This window comes from Mchenga conophoros, linkage group LG23 (assembly GCF_057382185.1).
Source record: "Mchenga conophoros isolate Kocher_MC1m ecotype Shallow Benthic linkage group LG23, M_conophoros_male_GT1.1, whole genome shotgun sequence".
In the NCBI taxonomy this organism is placed as follows: Eukaryota; Metazoa; Chordata; class Actinopteri; order Cichliformes; family Cichlidae; genus Mchenga; species Mchenga conophoros.
This window is the reverse complement of record NC_140547.1, coordinates 41,049,655-41,064,939: the sequence shown is the minus strand read 5'-3', so window position 1 is coordinate 41,064,939 and position 15,285 is coordinate 41,049,655. Positions and strand designations below refer to the sequence as shown.

General features: G+C 40.2%; 2 protein-coding genes across 4 annotated transcripts in view; one reads left to right on the top strand and one right to left on the bottom strand.

Moving 5' to 3' along the window:
* Positions 1-6,246, top strand: part of LOC146547851 (voltage-dependent L-type calcium channel subunit beta-4-like) — a 26,357-nt gene extending 20,111 nt beyond the window's left edge. For all 3 annotated transcript variants that reach the window (XM_085265534.1, XM_085265533.1, XM_085265536.1), the window contains 2 exons: positions 238-423; positions 1,478-6,246. In XM_085265534.1, coding sequence (XP_085121660.1) covers positions 238-423; positions 1,478-1,741 — 450 coding nt within the window. In that variant the 3' untranslated portion in view covers positions 1,742-6,246. The remainder of the gene's footprint in view (positions 1-237; positions 424-1,477) is intronic.
* Positions 3,127-15,285, bottom strand: LOC146547850 (uncharacterized). Its single transcript, XM_085265541.1, has 4 exons — positions 12,635-15,285; positions 11,845-11,956; positions 11,681-11,748; positions 3,127-3,264 (listed from the first exon to the last, which is right to left on the bottom strand). Exons 1-4 carry the CDS (start codon positions 12,812-12,814, stop codon positions 3,253-3,255), a joined length of 372 nt encoding a protein of 123 aa, XP_085121667.1. The 5' UTR covers positions 12,815-15,285; the 3' UTR covers positions 3,127-3,252.

The following is a 15,285-nucleotide window of genomic DNA, read 5'->3' as shown; positions in this document are numbered from 1 at the left end:
AAGATGCCCATAAACTTTGTTTCTGCACTCCCAAACAAATGCATCTTAAGGTCAAACGAGAGTCAGGGAGATTTTTATGTCTTGGAGAGCAAAAACTGGAAGCACTTGTATTTATTGAAGCCGTTGATATGATGTTTATTATCATTAGTCCTTGTGCTAATGTACATTCATAGCTGAGCCTCACATACAGTGTAAGAGTGGACATAATGTATTTCACGTGTCCTCTGCTGCTAACAGGAAATGTTTGACATCATCCTGGATGAAAACCAGCTGGAGGACGCCTGTGAGCATCTCGCCGAGTATCTTGAGGCATACTGGAAAGCGACCCACACCTCGATGGCGACGCCCCTGAACCCCCTGCTGGGACGCAACCTGGGCCCCACCACACTCACACCCTACCCCACCAGCATCTCTGGACTGCAGGTACACATCCACCTGTACCAAAATGATTTTCTTTGACCTTGATGGGTGTGGTTCAGATAATAAAAGTAAAAAGAGTAAACCCAGCCTATTGCAAATCATTTTTATTCATTCTCCTCTTCATTCATGTTATTTCAAAAGAGTTATACCTTCCAAATTTGTAGCATTTGTTTTTTGAAATAAATTGTTGTCTAGTCACAACAGTTGGAGTTGTGGCATTTTGTTCTCTGGGAAATAACAGTTTGTCCATTAAATCTACACCAGAGTGTTGGCACTGTAGCATCCTGCGTAATCCAGCTGTTTTATTATCAGCTTAAAGAAAGATCCCTGATTTAATGTGTCAACAAAGAAACCATTGATGCTTCCCTCTGATAACCTTGCTGATATGGAGTGAGCTGTTCTTCGTGTGTCTTCAGTGAAGAACCATGAAATGTTAAATATTTTCAGTGGTGCCAGAGCCTAAATTTCTGTCACGCTCAAAAAAAAATACAGACGACTCTGCGTCAATGCAAAAGTCATGTACACATTTAATCCATGTATGTTGACTCAGTGTGGACAGTAAGGGACAAGGATAAGCATGTTTATCAAAACTTGCAAAAGTATTTTTACATTATACTTACTGTCATTGTCGCTGTGATCTTTCTTCTTCTCCCTGCGTCATCAGCAACTCAGCACAGTCCCACATATCAGAGAAAGTTAAACCTACACAAGTGTGTCGTTACATTAATACATTTGGTCAAACATTTTTGCTTTGCCATGTGTTTGCATGTTATTACTGTCATCTGTTTGCCTAACTGCGCAAATCCGACAGTGCATGTTTGATTCGACCTAAATTCTATCTCTGGCTCCTCCTCTTTTTGAACAGATTTTCACGATGTCCATGCTAAGCAAGTCATAATCCTATTTGCTGCAGGCAGTGAAATCTACACCCACTGATAACTCCCCATTAGAAATTGAAAGCAAACACGTGTGTGCATTTGTGTGGATACTGTGTTATTAGGTCTCTTCCATTCCCTCCTGAGCCTTATCTATGTCCTTGGTATGTTCGTGTGATTAGCAGAGCCAAAGAATGCGACAGAGTAACCACACAGGAGACCACTCGACCCCAAATGAACGTCGCAACCTGATGACATCAGATGAAAACTACCACAACGAGCGGGCACATAAGGGACGCAACCGCATGTCCTCTGGCTCCCAGCATAGCCGAGAGCAGCAGGACGCCTACCAGGACTACCAGGATCCCTATCAGGATGCATACAAGCCACATCGCAATCGCAGTTCACCGGGCAGCTATAGCCATGACTCCCGGCACCGGCTCTGAAAACACTCCTCTCGCCACAGTGGCCCACGCGGCCCAAAATTCCACCCAAAATAAACGCTGCAATAGAGCCAAGATGGTCCCAAATTGTACCTTTTTCCCCCCCCCCCCTTTCTTTTTGATCTACTTGGCTATTTTTCCTCTTTCAAAGTAAAAAAGAATCACATTCAGGTATTTTCGTTTTAATCAAGCTGTCAGGGCAAACCCCCATCAGTCAACAGTGTGAGTAGTGAGGAGGTTCAGGCCAACATTAACAAAACTTGTAAAATTTCTTTAAGTTTCTGGGACCTTTTTGGGATTTTACTAACATAATGCTCAGCAGATGTGCAACACAGTGCTTGTTGCCGGTGTCAGCAGTCTAATTATGGATAGTAGTCAGATGGTGATGATGTACTGTATGGGCTTCTGAGTGCCTGAAGCGTCACACCAGGTCAGATGGAAGCCCTCTGCACACAAACTGCTGAAAGGCTGCTGCCCCCTATCCTGGGCCATGTATAAATCCTCTCTTCATTTAGCTTATTGCATGCTTGTAGTTGATCAAGCTCCGCATCCACTTCACTGATATTTTACTCTGGATTCGCCCATGATGAGGTGTAGATATGGAGGTCCAATTTTCACCTCGTTGTGGATAGGCGCTCGGTGGTGGGTTTGTGGGTTGGTTATGCAGATGATATCTGGCTGCTAGTTTTGAAAACTGGTGCTTCACATTCCCAAACTATTTTGCTATTTGAAAGTCACTTTGAGCAAGGCCAGCTTTTGTGTAGCATAGCTTCAGGATTTTATTTGGGTGAAGACCCTGACCGTCATAAGCAGAACAGACTCTGATGGTGCTGGGGATCATACCTCTGTTACACTGTAGAGGAAGGCAATACTGCTGCTGTTCTAAACAGCTAGCACTTAGAGAGTTAGACAAGGCAATAGCCGAGACTGTGTGATATTGTAGTGGATTACAATAGCAAAATTCTACTTGAGATGCAGTTGATACTGTTGAAATATGGACTGGCATTAAAACCAATGCAGGAGGAGCCTCTTTAGCTGGCTGGGATGTTCTTTCTTGACATTTTTGCCCCTGCCAGCGTCTTGTTTTTCTTCTGTTTGTTTGCTTGTTTGATGTGAAGTTCCATCTGCTGCTGAAGCTACAAATTATTTTGCATTTGTTAGCAGTAAAATCACAGTTACGTAGAGGTAAAACACACATATGGATGTCGGTTAGCATTAAGTCAAGTCACTGGTTAAACTCTGTCAAAGTTCCTTTTGTTGGCTTTAAGGGGTTGAAATGATATAAATGTTACACGGCAGGATTGGTTGCACCATGTTCGTTCCCTGTGTAGCTGGCATGTTTTCCTGACTGCAGAGCATGTTCCCTCCAAAGGTAAAAAAAAAAAAAAGCCCACTGTAATCAAGTTGGTGTTTGTACAAGTATGAGGCACGTTTCTCCAAAAATAGAAAAAAAAGAAAAGAAAATGTCCCAAACTGCAGACGAATGATATCTCTGGATCCTTGAGGGTAATCGCTCATTCAGTACACTGAAACGACACAAGCAAATATTTTGATAATTTAGAAAATGTTAAAGTGGCCTGCATGGTATAAAAGTGAAGCCATCTCACTGATAAGTTTCTGTTAGACCAGAAATATGTTATATATTAGAAAGTGCACTGAAACAACTGTCACAGGCTGAACCCTCACAAAAAAAGGGCAGTTTGCCCACATGGTGCTTTGTATGGAGCATGAGAGCTGCTGTGTTTGCTAATGATGATCTTAAGTTTTGTTAACAGAATTTGCTGTACATATCCCATTCTTTTAAGAGATAGTATTATCTTGTGATTCTGACTTAATCATCTTACTATTTCGATATAATAAATGGTACCATTGGACCAACTTTAAGGTTTTCTATTAAAACAAAGTACTTTAAAAGGTATATTAGGTAACATTCAAGTGTCCTATTATAGTTTATGCAAATAAGAGAAAGTCATGAGGATAAAGTAAGGAATCACGTTGCGTGTTATCAGAAGATAATAAGATGAGTAAGTCGTCATGTTGACTAGAAAAACTGCTGGAACATTCTTTATTATCTTGGAAATTTGTGCTTCTTTCGATAAAAACTATTGTAAATTTGACAGTTTTTTGGCTTCCATATTTCTCCAGGACCAAAAACACAAAGAACAACCTAAATGCCTGTTTTTGCAGTGTACCTCACAACTTCCTGTATGTGATATGATACATACAGGAAGTGAGTGACACGGCTACATCACAAGGATTCAAATGTTTTCTTTCACTGTATGGAGGACCAAACGTGCCATGTAATTAAATACTAAATTTAAACCATGTTTACTGAGAAATGAATTAAAGCATTAAATATAAAGTATTTATTCCCCCAAGAAAATCAATCAATCAATCAATAACACTGAAAAACTGAGTAATAACAATCTACTGTAATAACACAGTACAGTTACTTTTAACTAGTTTGCTTTAAAAATCTATTTATTTTTTTAATAAGCTTAGTTTGGTCCCAATCATGGCAAAATCTGAGCTTGGCACACCTGGAGAAATGTGATTTTTAGGAAAATTACCATATGTACAGTAAGAATTAGAATGTGTGTCAAAAGAGTTTTCTTTGGCATGTTAAACAAATACATCTATTCTAAATGTTAGTTCCCTTATGACAGAAACGATGTACAGTACTGACTGCTGCAGCACCAAATTAGATTGGTGCCTTATAAATAGCAAATTACTATTATTGTTTTGTCCGAGATCTATACAGAGTGTTCTCATAAATGTTTAATAGGAAGTGGGAGCTGTTTTTAGGCTGATTTTTATTATATTTTTGTTAGTTAACCATGTTCAATTACGAATAAGTACAATTTGTTCACAAGATTTTTCAAATTTGATTCTGGTATGGTGTTCTTATAAATGACATCAGATGGTGATGTAGCTACAGCACAAATAAGGATAAGCATGCTGCAGCCACTAGGTGGCAGCATGAGCAGGCCTAATAAAGTCTGTGTTGAAGCTGTAAAAGAAAATTAGCACTGAAAATCTTTGGTTGCTTGTGAGGTGCAGAGTTGTCCAACATAGGACATTAGCTTTACTAAATCTTGATGATATGCCCTTCAGCCGGTCAGGAGGAACTTCTTCAAACTGTAGCATCTTTATTCTTTATTTGAATATTCAAAATCTAGACATGAACCACGACCGATATTTAACAGTCCCCAACAGTTCTACAGCCTGAAACAGTTTTGAGCTGTTGGGAGGCTTGATTAGATCATTTGGGTTTTTTTTTTTTTAGAAAAGGAGGCTGACGTGACATAATTTGACTTTCCCTGATTTTAAGCAGCTCTTATATATTGATTTAAATGTAAAAGAAGGTGCAGTGGATCACTTTGCATAGATCTGGATAAAAGTGCAGAAATAAATAATTTATGAAACAAATTGAATAGCACAAATGAGTAAGCAAAAACTACAGTGGTTATTGAGCAGCTGTTCCTACAATGTGAATCTGGGATAAAGGCACAGATTGTTTGTTTGCCTTGGTTTCCTGGTTATTTCCATGTTATCTAAATGGGAAAAGAGTGCATAAAACTACTGTTTACAAGCAGCTTATCTGTCTCATTGTGCCCCATAGCATAAAATCCATTGGTTGATTGAATAGCGAGACATTTACCATTCAAAATCAAACCAACCAATGCTGAGCTGGGCTGCTTGAGACAATCAGAAGGGATTTCCTGACCAGCGTCCCACCATTGCTCTCTTTATGAAGAGAAATGTAAGAATGAAATAATGCCACTTTCACTCACAGACCTCCAGACCTGCTTTTATTTGTTCCTTCTGACTTTATGTGTCAGCAAAAGTTTCTCTGCAAGCAAAATTCATCTTTGATTGATTTTTTTTTCTCTGACTAAATCTCCAGGTGACCACAAAACACAGGACGTGTAGAGAAGATTTTCTTTGGTATAATATAAAACACAAAAAAGAGCGAGAAAGTAAAAGAATAAACATTTATTCCAGTAGAAAAATAATACATGAATATTTGCTGTCAATTATTTTTATAAGAGATAAATGTACATAATGTCTTTGAGATGCGATTTGCTGTATACATGTGCTGAAATAAGACGAAGTCAACCCGTGTGGGACAACAGCAAGGTCCAGTATACAAAGTTTCAGTAATGTGCAATACAAGACGGCATGCTGTTTTAAAATGAGGAACTTCATGTACTGTACTATGCAACCGCAAACTGTGTACATCGCTTCATGCTGTGGCTTCTCCAAACACCCTTTTCCAAGCAGCTTCATCTGGACTTTTAGCGGATTTTTGTGTTTCTCTCTGTTTTTTTTTTCTGTGGAAGAAGAAAATCTAAGCGGCTAATGCGGTATTGCATGCATAATAAACCACTCTAATTTATAAAAAGGAGTTCAAGAAAAATACATGGAACTGGAGGTGACTGTGTTTCAGCCAGAGCTTCAAGTGACTTAAAAATATTTCTTTTTCAAAATAAAAGAGTCGTTCTAAAGTCGTGTGCTTTAAATTCTTTAAGCAACGTTTCACACAAAAGATAAAAAAAAACCCCAAACATTATTTGTCATCCTGTTAGAAGTAGCAATCAGAAAACGAGTACACTGTACACTCCCTAATTTCCTTCGGGATTAATAAAGTATTCTGATTCTGATTCTGTAGTGCTGAAGGGATGGATGTGGTCAGCAACAGTACCCTGGTAGGTTGCAGCATTCAAATGAAGCTCAGTTGGTATCAAGGAGCCCAAAGTGTTGAAATTGTTTCACACCATTATACCAACAACAGTATGATACATTTTAGTCCATAGGTGTCAAACTCTGGCCCGCGGGCCATACCAAATTACTATTAGAGCTGGCCTACTGGTATTATACAGCTAATATATATATTGTTTAGTATTAAGCTTTGCTTGTTCCATATTCAGTTTTCCAGCAAAACTTATTTGTTTCCATAAGAAAAGATTCATTCTTAAATCTGGAGGAAGATTTTTTTCCAATAAATATTAACGTTAGCCCGCGACTTTGTTCCAGTTTTGAATTTTGGCCCACTGTGTATTTGAGTTTGACACCCCTGTTTTAGTCCATATTCGTAGTTGATCCACACTTTCATGTCGTTTACACCTAAATCTGACCCTACTATCTGAATATCACTGCAAACATCAGGACCAGTCAACATTTTTCCACTTTACTGTTTTTGTGTGTGAATAGGTGAATGAGCCATGTTGTATAAATTGCTACGAGTGCTCAAGTACAGTAGAAAAAACCCCCAGTCCATTTACCTGAGCTGGATTGACTAGGTAATCTCTCATGAAAAAACTGAAAAACTGCAGATGAATTAAACTACATGCGAAAAGGTAATAGCACTTAAAAAAAACACAACCTTACAGGTATTGAAATTTTACAAAACATAGTTTTCGCAAATGTTAAGTAAATAGTTACAATGCTAATATTTTACCGCTATGTCTGTTTCACATTTTCATCACCTAATTATAACATCTAATCTTGCCTCTGGTATTTTATAAAGAGAGAAAATTTATAGAGAGTAGTGTTGAGTTTGGCTTACTGAGTTTATTCAGCCTCTACGGAAAATTAATCTCACACCATGATGCGTAGTTATACTACACTGAACAAAAATATAAATGCAACACTTTTGTTTTTGCTCCCATTTTTCATGAGCTGAAACATTTTCTACATACACAAAGGACCCATCAAATATTGTTCACAAATCTGTCTTAATCTGTGTTAGTGAGAACTTCTTGTTTGCCATGAACATCCATGCCACCTCACAGGTGTGGCTTGTCAAGGTGCTGATTAGACAGCATGAATATGGCACAGGTGTATGGGGTGCCGTTTGTAAAGTGAAACATGCTGAAATTAATGGCAACATTTTTCCACATCTAGCTCAAAACCTTACAAAAACATGTTTTTTCAAGTCATTTTTTACAATATTTAGTAAAATGTTTGTAACTTTTCAAATTTAACCACAATTTTACATGTTAAATCTAAATGTTAAATCTAAATAATATATTTAAATCTAAATCTAAATGTTAAATCTAAATGTTAAATCTAAATAATATATTTAAATCTAAATCTAAATGTTAAATGTTAAATCTAAATGTTAAATGTTAAATCTAAATGTTACAGGAAACTAAATATTTAGCTAACATGCAAATTAATTGTACGGATCAACGGAAATGCCAAAATGAAAGCTTTACGAAAACCTCCGGTGCAAAAGTGTGCTGGTAGTAGTCAGATTGTGTCTGCTCTCCCCGGATGGTCACTTCTCACCGCCATGAGCGGCTTCACTTCTTGCCTACCAGCCCTTGCAGGTTTTCGTAAAGCTTTCATTTTGGTATTTCCATTGATCCGTACAATTAATTTGCATGTTAGCTAAATATTTAGTTTCCTGTAACATTTAGATTTAACATTTAGATTTAAATATAATATTTAGATTTAACATTTAACATTTAGGTTTAACATTTAACATTTAGATTTAATATTTTACATTTAGATTTAAATATAATATTTAGGTTTAACATTTACATTTAGATTTCAATTTAATATTTAGATTTAACATTTAACATTTAGATTTAAATATAATATTTAGATTTAACATTTACATTTAGATTTAAATATAATATTTAGATTTAGCATTTACATTTAGATTTAAATATAATATTTAGATTTAGCATTTAGATTTAACATTTAGATTTAACGTTTAACATTTAGATTTAACGTTTAACATTTAGATTTAACATTTAAAATTGTGTTTTAAATATGAAAAATAACAAATATTTTACCCCATGCTGTAAAAAAATGAATCGAAAAAACAAACATGTTTTTGCAAAGTTTTGAGCTAAATGTGGAAAAATGTTGCCGTTAATTTCAGCATGTTTCACTTTACAAACGGCGCCCCATACAGGTGTGCCTTAGACCAGCGGTCCCCAACCCAGCGGTCCCTGAGTCGTTTGGTACCGGGCCGCGAGAGTTGAGACTCAGGTGTGAAATGTATGGTTTTCAGGGTTTTTATCGGTTTTCAGCGTTATTGTGTTATCGTTTTTATCGTTAACTCGGTTTTCCTGGGTCTTTTCACGTGTGTTATGAATAAATTTTCTTTTTTTCGGTACCGGTACTAGTTTTATTTTGTTGTATTTATCCGTGACACCTTAAAGGCCGGTCCGTGAAAATAATGTATGTGGCACGGCCTCTCTGTGTGAGGATCTAAACGTATTCTACGCTAGATTTGACACAGCGAACACCATGAGACCGGACAGTGTGCTCACCGCGGATGACGTCAGTGCGCACACTGTGTCTGAGGAGGATGTGCGGAAGTGCTTCAGGAAGGTGAACGCACGCAAAGCTACTGGTCCGGACGGGATTCCCGGCCGCGTCCTCAAGTCATGCGCGGCTCAGCTGGCTGGAGTGTTCACGCACATCTTCAACCTTTCCCTCTCTCTGTCTGTAGTCCTAGCCTGCTTCAAAATGGCCACCGTCGTCCCTGTACCCAAATCCTCCACCATCTCCTCACTGAACGACTGGCGACCTGTAGCCCTGACCCCCATCATAAGCAAATGCTTCGAGAAGCTGGTCAGGGACTTCATCCGCTCTGCACTACCCGACTCACTGGACCCTCTACAGTTCACATACCGCCACAACAGGTCCACTGATGATGCCATAGCCCTGACACTACACACTGCCCTGTCACACCTGGAGAAGAGAGACACGTATGTGAGAATGCTGTTTGTAGATTACAGCTCAGCATTCAATACCATCGTTCCCTCGAAGCTGGACAGGAAACTGCAGGATCTAGGACTAAGCAGCTCCCTCTGCAGCTGGATCCTTAGCTTCCTGTCTGACAGACGCCAAGTGGTCAGACTGGGCAGCATCACCTCATCCCCCGTCACACTGAACACTGGTGCTCCACAGGGGTGTGTACTGAGCCCTCTCCTGTACTCACTCTACACCTACGACTGCACGGCCACTGACAACTCCAACATCATTGTGAAGTTTGCGGACGACACTACAGTGGTGGGTCTTATCACCAACAGTGATGAGACGGCTTACAGGGAGGAGGTCAGCGCCCTGACCCACTGGTGTCAAGACAACCATCTCACCCTCAACGTCGCAAAGACAAAGGAGTTGATAGTGGACTTCCGGAGGTGCAGAGAAGTACACACCCCCATCACCATCAACGGCGCTGCTGTGGAGAGTGAGCAGCTTCCGGTTCCTTGGTGTACACCTGGCTGAGGATCTTACGTGGTCAGTACACATAAACAAAACAGTGAAGAAGGCGCAGCAGCGCCTCTTCTTTCTCAGGAGACTGAAAAGATTCGGCATGAGCCCCCGCATCCTCAGGACCTTCTATCGCTGTGCCATTGAGAGCATCCTCACTGGATGCATCACCACCTGGTATGGCAACAGCACCGCCTACAACTGCAAAGCTCTCCAGCGAGTAGTGCAGTGCTCTGAACGGATAATTGGAGGCGAGCTTCCCTCCCTCCAAGACATCTACAGGAAGCGGTGCCTGAGGAAAGCGGGGAGGATCATCAAGGACTCCAGTCACCCCAGCCATAAACTGTTCAGACTACTTCCATCAGGAAGGAGGTTCTGCAGCATCCGGTCCCGTACCAGCAGACTGAGAGACAGCTTCTTCCATCAGGCCATCAGACTGCTGAACACGTCATAGACACCTCAGCTTCACTACTGGAACTTTAACATTATGCACTCCATACTGTACAGTAACGCCACTGTTTGCACATGTCTCAACTCTGTATATTTTATTTTATATATTTTATTTATTGTTTATTTAATTTGTAAAATATGTGTACACACACACACACACACACACACACACACACACACACACACACACACACACACACGTAGAAAAATATTTAGTATACACATCCAGAAATGCATACACTATTATATATTGTACATATATTTATTAGTTTCAGATGTAGCCATTCTTGTATTTTGCTTGTTTACATTATTGTATTTTGCACATCTCTGTTGCTTGTGAAGCTCGCACACAAGAATTTCACTCACATGTGCTGTACCAATGTACCTGCACATGTGATGTGACAATAAAAGTGATTTGATTTGATTTGATAAACCGGTCCGTGGTGCAAAAAAGGTTGGGGACCGCTGCCTTAGACTGCCCACAATAAAAGGCCACTCTGAAATATGCAGTTTGATCACACAGCACAATGCTGCAGATGTCGCAAAACCAGTCAGTATCTGGTGTGACCACCATTTGCCTCACAAGGTGCAACACATCTAATGGAGATGTGTTGCACCTTGTGAGGTAAATGGTGTGCAATGGGCATAGAGTTGATCAGGTTGTTGATTGTGTGCTGTGGAACGTAGGTCCACTCCTCTTCAATACTTGTGCAAAGTTGCTGAATATTGGGAGGAACTGGAACACACTGTCATATACGCCGAGCGTCCCAAACATGCTCAATGGGTGACATGTCTGGTGAGTATGCTGGCCATGCAAGTATGGGATGTTTTCAGCTTCCAAGGAATTGTGTGCATATTCTTGCAATATGGGGCCATGCATTATCATGCTGTAACGTGAGGTTATGGTCATGGATAAATGGCACAACAATGGTCTCAAGGATCTCGACACGGTATCTCTGTGCATTCAAAATGCCAACAATAAAATGCACTCATGTTCATTGTCCATAACCCCATCACCACCATGGGCCACTATTTTCCATGGCTGTATAAGAACAAGCATCTAGCCATGCAGTCTGCCTGTGCAACATTCTGCTTACCCAGTCAGAAATACTGTCATTGCATCCATTCAAATATTATTTTAAATGTCATTTCTGTCAGTGTCAAACCTTTAAAACGGTATAATTGTTGATTGTAACAGAACTTAAGCATACGGGAAGTATGCTTAAGTTCTGTTCAGTTTGTTTCTCTCCTCACCCATGACAGGCTGTTCCTGCAGGTGAACTCCCAGGTGGAGATGTAGATTGGGCAGGTGTTACCTCTGGCTGCACACAAACATTTTACAGTTCTTGTTATTATTAAAATAGATACATAAACACATAAATCACTTAAAAGATACAACAGAGTAAATAAAAGCCTACATTCAGTGTTTCCCCCCATGATGTAGAGTGCCTTAAGCTTTTTTGGCAAGGAAGGGTCCAACTGCACTGTGACAGCCAGGTTAGTGAGGGGGGCAGTGGCTACGAGGATCACCTGAAGGCAGAAGACAGAGTTGTGTTGATAACTGGTGTGCTCTTGTTATTTATGACATAATTATAACATTATAACATATGCATCTTCTTTTTTTAAATAAAAATGTGTTGAGACAATTTTTCAGTCGGAGAAATTTGTGCTTTACTAAGATGAAAGTTTATATAGAATTTTTCGTGTGCATATGTAAAGAGGAAGCAAATGTACCATCAATGAAGGCAGCTTACTATTGGTCAGGTGATGTGATTTCATGTGTTAGAGTTCAATTAATTTGAACGCCACATCACCATTACACCATTTTAAGAAAATGGAAACGTCGAGGCACCTCTATTGACACAATGTTGTCACTGAACCAAGCCACAAAACATTTACAGAATATGAGTCTGATAGATGCATTTAGATAATAAAGCCATTCCACTTCCCCAGACAGGTTTGACAAAGCCATCTAACAGCAGATCCAAGCCTAGAGCATCTGGATCCGGGACATCCCCCAGCCCGTCTTTCCCATGGTAATCACCCGCATGCTGTTTGCGGGCCAGCAGAGGCTTTGAGCAGCCACGATACACTGGAATCTGTATTGTAGGTTGCATTTAATAGCAGGTCATCCAGCATGCAACCATGCAGTCAGATCTGTCACCATATCCATGTATAAGGCTCTCCCACACTCTGCTCAAAACTTACATCCAGCCTATTGCAGATTTTCAGGACACGCAGCGTGTTCTTGAGGACGTTCTCCAGGGGTGTATTGCCATGGCAGCAGGTGATCCCCAAAATCTCCACATCAGGGTTGGCGAGGGCCACCATGATGGCCATTGCGTCATCCACCCCAGTGTCCACATCAATGATGAGTTTCTTCTTCATCCTGTGTTTTTCTTTTCACATTGTCATAAGCTTTTACTTGTAGAACAACCTTATGTTTATAGTAATTCCAAAATATGAACATGAAAAACCAATGAAAGACTCCTTCAACGGGTTTTACGGCCAAGGTACGAGAATATACTTTAGATCCCTTTTACAGCTTTGCCTTTAGGCTAGTTTTCAGTGCTATAATGTATGCACTATTCAGTGTTCAGAATTGCATTCTAATGTTACTCTAAGTTGACCTGAAGTAACAATAAAATGTATAATGCTCACCTGGTGAATGGATTCTGACAGATGTTTACAGCTTACTGATATGAGCCACTGCAGCTGAATGCTGTGATCTGAAGAGTGGATAGAATTACTTAGAGAGAGGCTGCATTAGCTTTTGGCTAACTCTGCCCAGTGGGAGGTGGGAATTCCTTCATAACCTCTGCGGTGTAGAGCCCTTAAATTGTAATTCCGCTTCTCATGAGAAGGAAGAAAAAACTTGAAGATCATAATTGATGTATCTGTGCTTGCCAAGTATTTGGGAAGCCAATTACTCTCACTTTATAGAAACTTGTGTCTTGACTCTAGAATAATGTTTAACTCACCGACTGTAAGATACTCAGGTCCTGTGGCTGCAAAATAAGCGAAGGTCATTACCCCTCTATCACCATTCTTGACTGTTGACATGAGTTATTTGTGCTGATATGTTTGGATTGTTTTTTATTTGACTCTGTGCATAATGGCCAAACGTCTCCAATCTGGTTCCATCTGTGCAGAGCACATTGTTCAAGAAGAAACGTAAGCTATGCTGCCATGCTCTTTTTAGAGAAAAGTTTTTTTTTCTCGTAATCCTTCTATAAAAGACAATTGTTTGGTTGTTTTCTAATTATACTGTCATGAAGTTTAACATTCAACATACTAACTGAGGCCTGTAGAATCTGAGATGTAGCTCCTGGCGCTTAACAGTGTTTTTGAGGATTGCACAGTTTGACCAAAATCTTTTACATCTTGTGAGACAGGTTTGGGCTTGGTGACGCTAGCCCTGACCCGAGCCTAATTCACAGCATTCAGGAGGTCTATGGAGTTAAGAGCAACAATGTTAGCAGCAGCTAACATCTGCTTCTGGCACTCCTCTTTTAGTGATATTATGGAGTTCTGCTGGGCCAGTCACATCTTATTGATCAGCTCTGCTAAATCCCTGATGAGTGGTCTCTTTGTGCCCTCAATCTAAGATGGAGAGGAAAGAAGATCAGATCATGTGAAGCAAACTGAACAAATTATGAAGAGTGAAAAGGTGATCAAGTATGTTTATATATGGTGAAATTATATCCAAGCCCTTTTATAAAAAACTTTATATATGAAGTTTCTTATAATACTAATGAGGTCGATATTTAGATATAGAGCGATTAAAAGAAATAAAAGAAACACTTTGAAAACACGTCAGATTTCATTGGCCAAAGGTAATCCAGGACCGCACATGTGCCGCCCAGGTGGGGAGGTAGGTGGGAATGGTTGAATTTGGCGCCTCTACCCCCCACTCATCTCTCCTTAACCAGACTCACCAGAGAATTGGTTTTAGCTTCTTTCCACGCTTTAAGAAGGTTAAGGTGATATATTTGGGTGGCTCCTCCCCTGTCCGACCGTACCACTTCATAGTCTACGTCCCCCACTCACCCTGTGACCATGAAGGGTTCTTGCCACTTTGCAAGTAACTTTGCGCTGAAAAAAAGTTAGCAATACAAGCATCTTCCGGTGAAAATTGTCTATGAATAGCACCTCTGTTGTGCTGCTGTCATTCCTGGGCCTGGAGCAAATTCTCTCGTGATTACCTCCCCAACATGTGCAGCTTTGCTGTCAGGCCCAGAACCTATTGAATCTAATTATTAGGTGGGCTCAGACCTTCCTCCCAGTTTTCTTTATTCAAGTCCAACAAGCCTCGTGGCTTCCTGTTGAACAACAACTCAAAGTGAGAAAATTCCGTGGAGGCATGGGGCACCTCCTACACTGCAAACAACAGAGGGTCTAACCAGAGATCCCAATTGTGTTCATCCTCATGAGTGGAGGACTGGACTTTAAAGTCTTATTCAGCCGCTCCACCAATCCATCAATCTCAAGGTGGTAGATGCTGGTCTGAACAGATTAATGCCCAGTAATTTGTATAGCTCTTTCAGTGTGTGGGACATGAATAAAGTTCTCCGGTCAGTCAGTATATCTTTCAGGATGCCGATGTGGGAGATGACCTGAAAAGTGCCTGCGCCGCACTCTTTGCAGAAATGGTGCGCAGCAGCACTGCCTCTGGATATCCGCATAATATGCCGCATAATCGACTAGAACAAATACAAAGTGATATCCTTGTGCACTCTGATAAAATGGCCCGATAAGGTCCATGTCAGTGAACTCAAACGGGACCTCCATTAACAGCAATAGGCATAAAGGCACTTTTGGAATGGCTGGCTGGTTCAACAGCTCACACCACAGACACA

What these genes read in the sequence shown, in the direction of transcription:
- LOC146547850 (XM_085265541.1), bottom strand. Translation starts at nt 12,814, where the DNA reads ATGAAGAAGAAACTCATCATTGATGTGGACACTGGGGTGGATGACGCA. An exon ending in AAATCTGCAATAGGCTGGAT is followed by an intron (nt 11,957 to 12,634) that starts GTAAGTTTTGAG and finishes TTCTGCCTTCAG; the next exon opens with GTGATCCTCGTAGCCACTGC. An exon ending in CATGGGGGGAAACACTGAAT is followed by an intron (nt 11,749 to 11,844) that starts GTAGGCTTTTAT and finishes GTTTGTGTGCAG; the next exon opens with CCAGAGGTAACACCTGCCCA.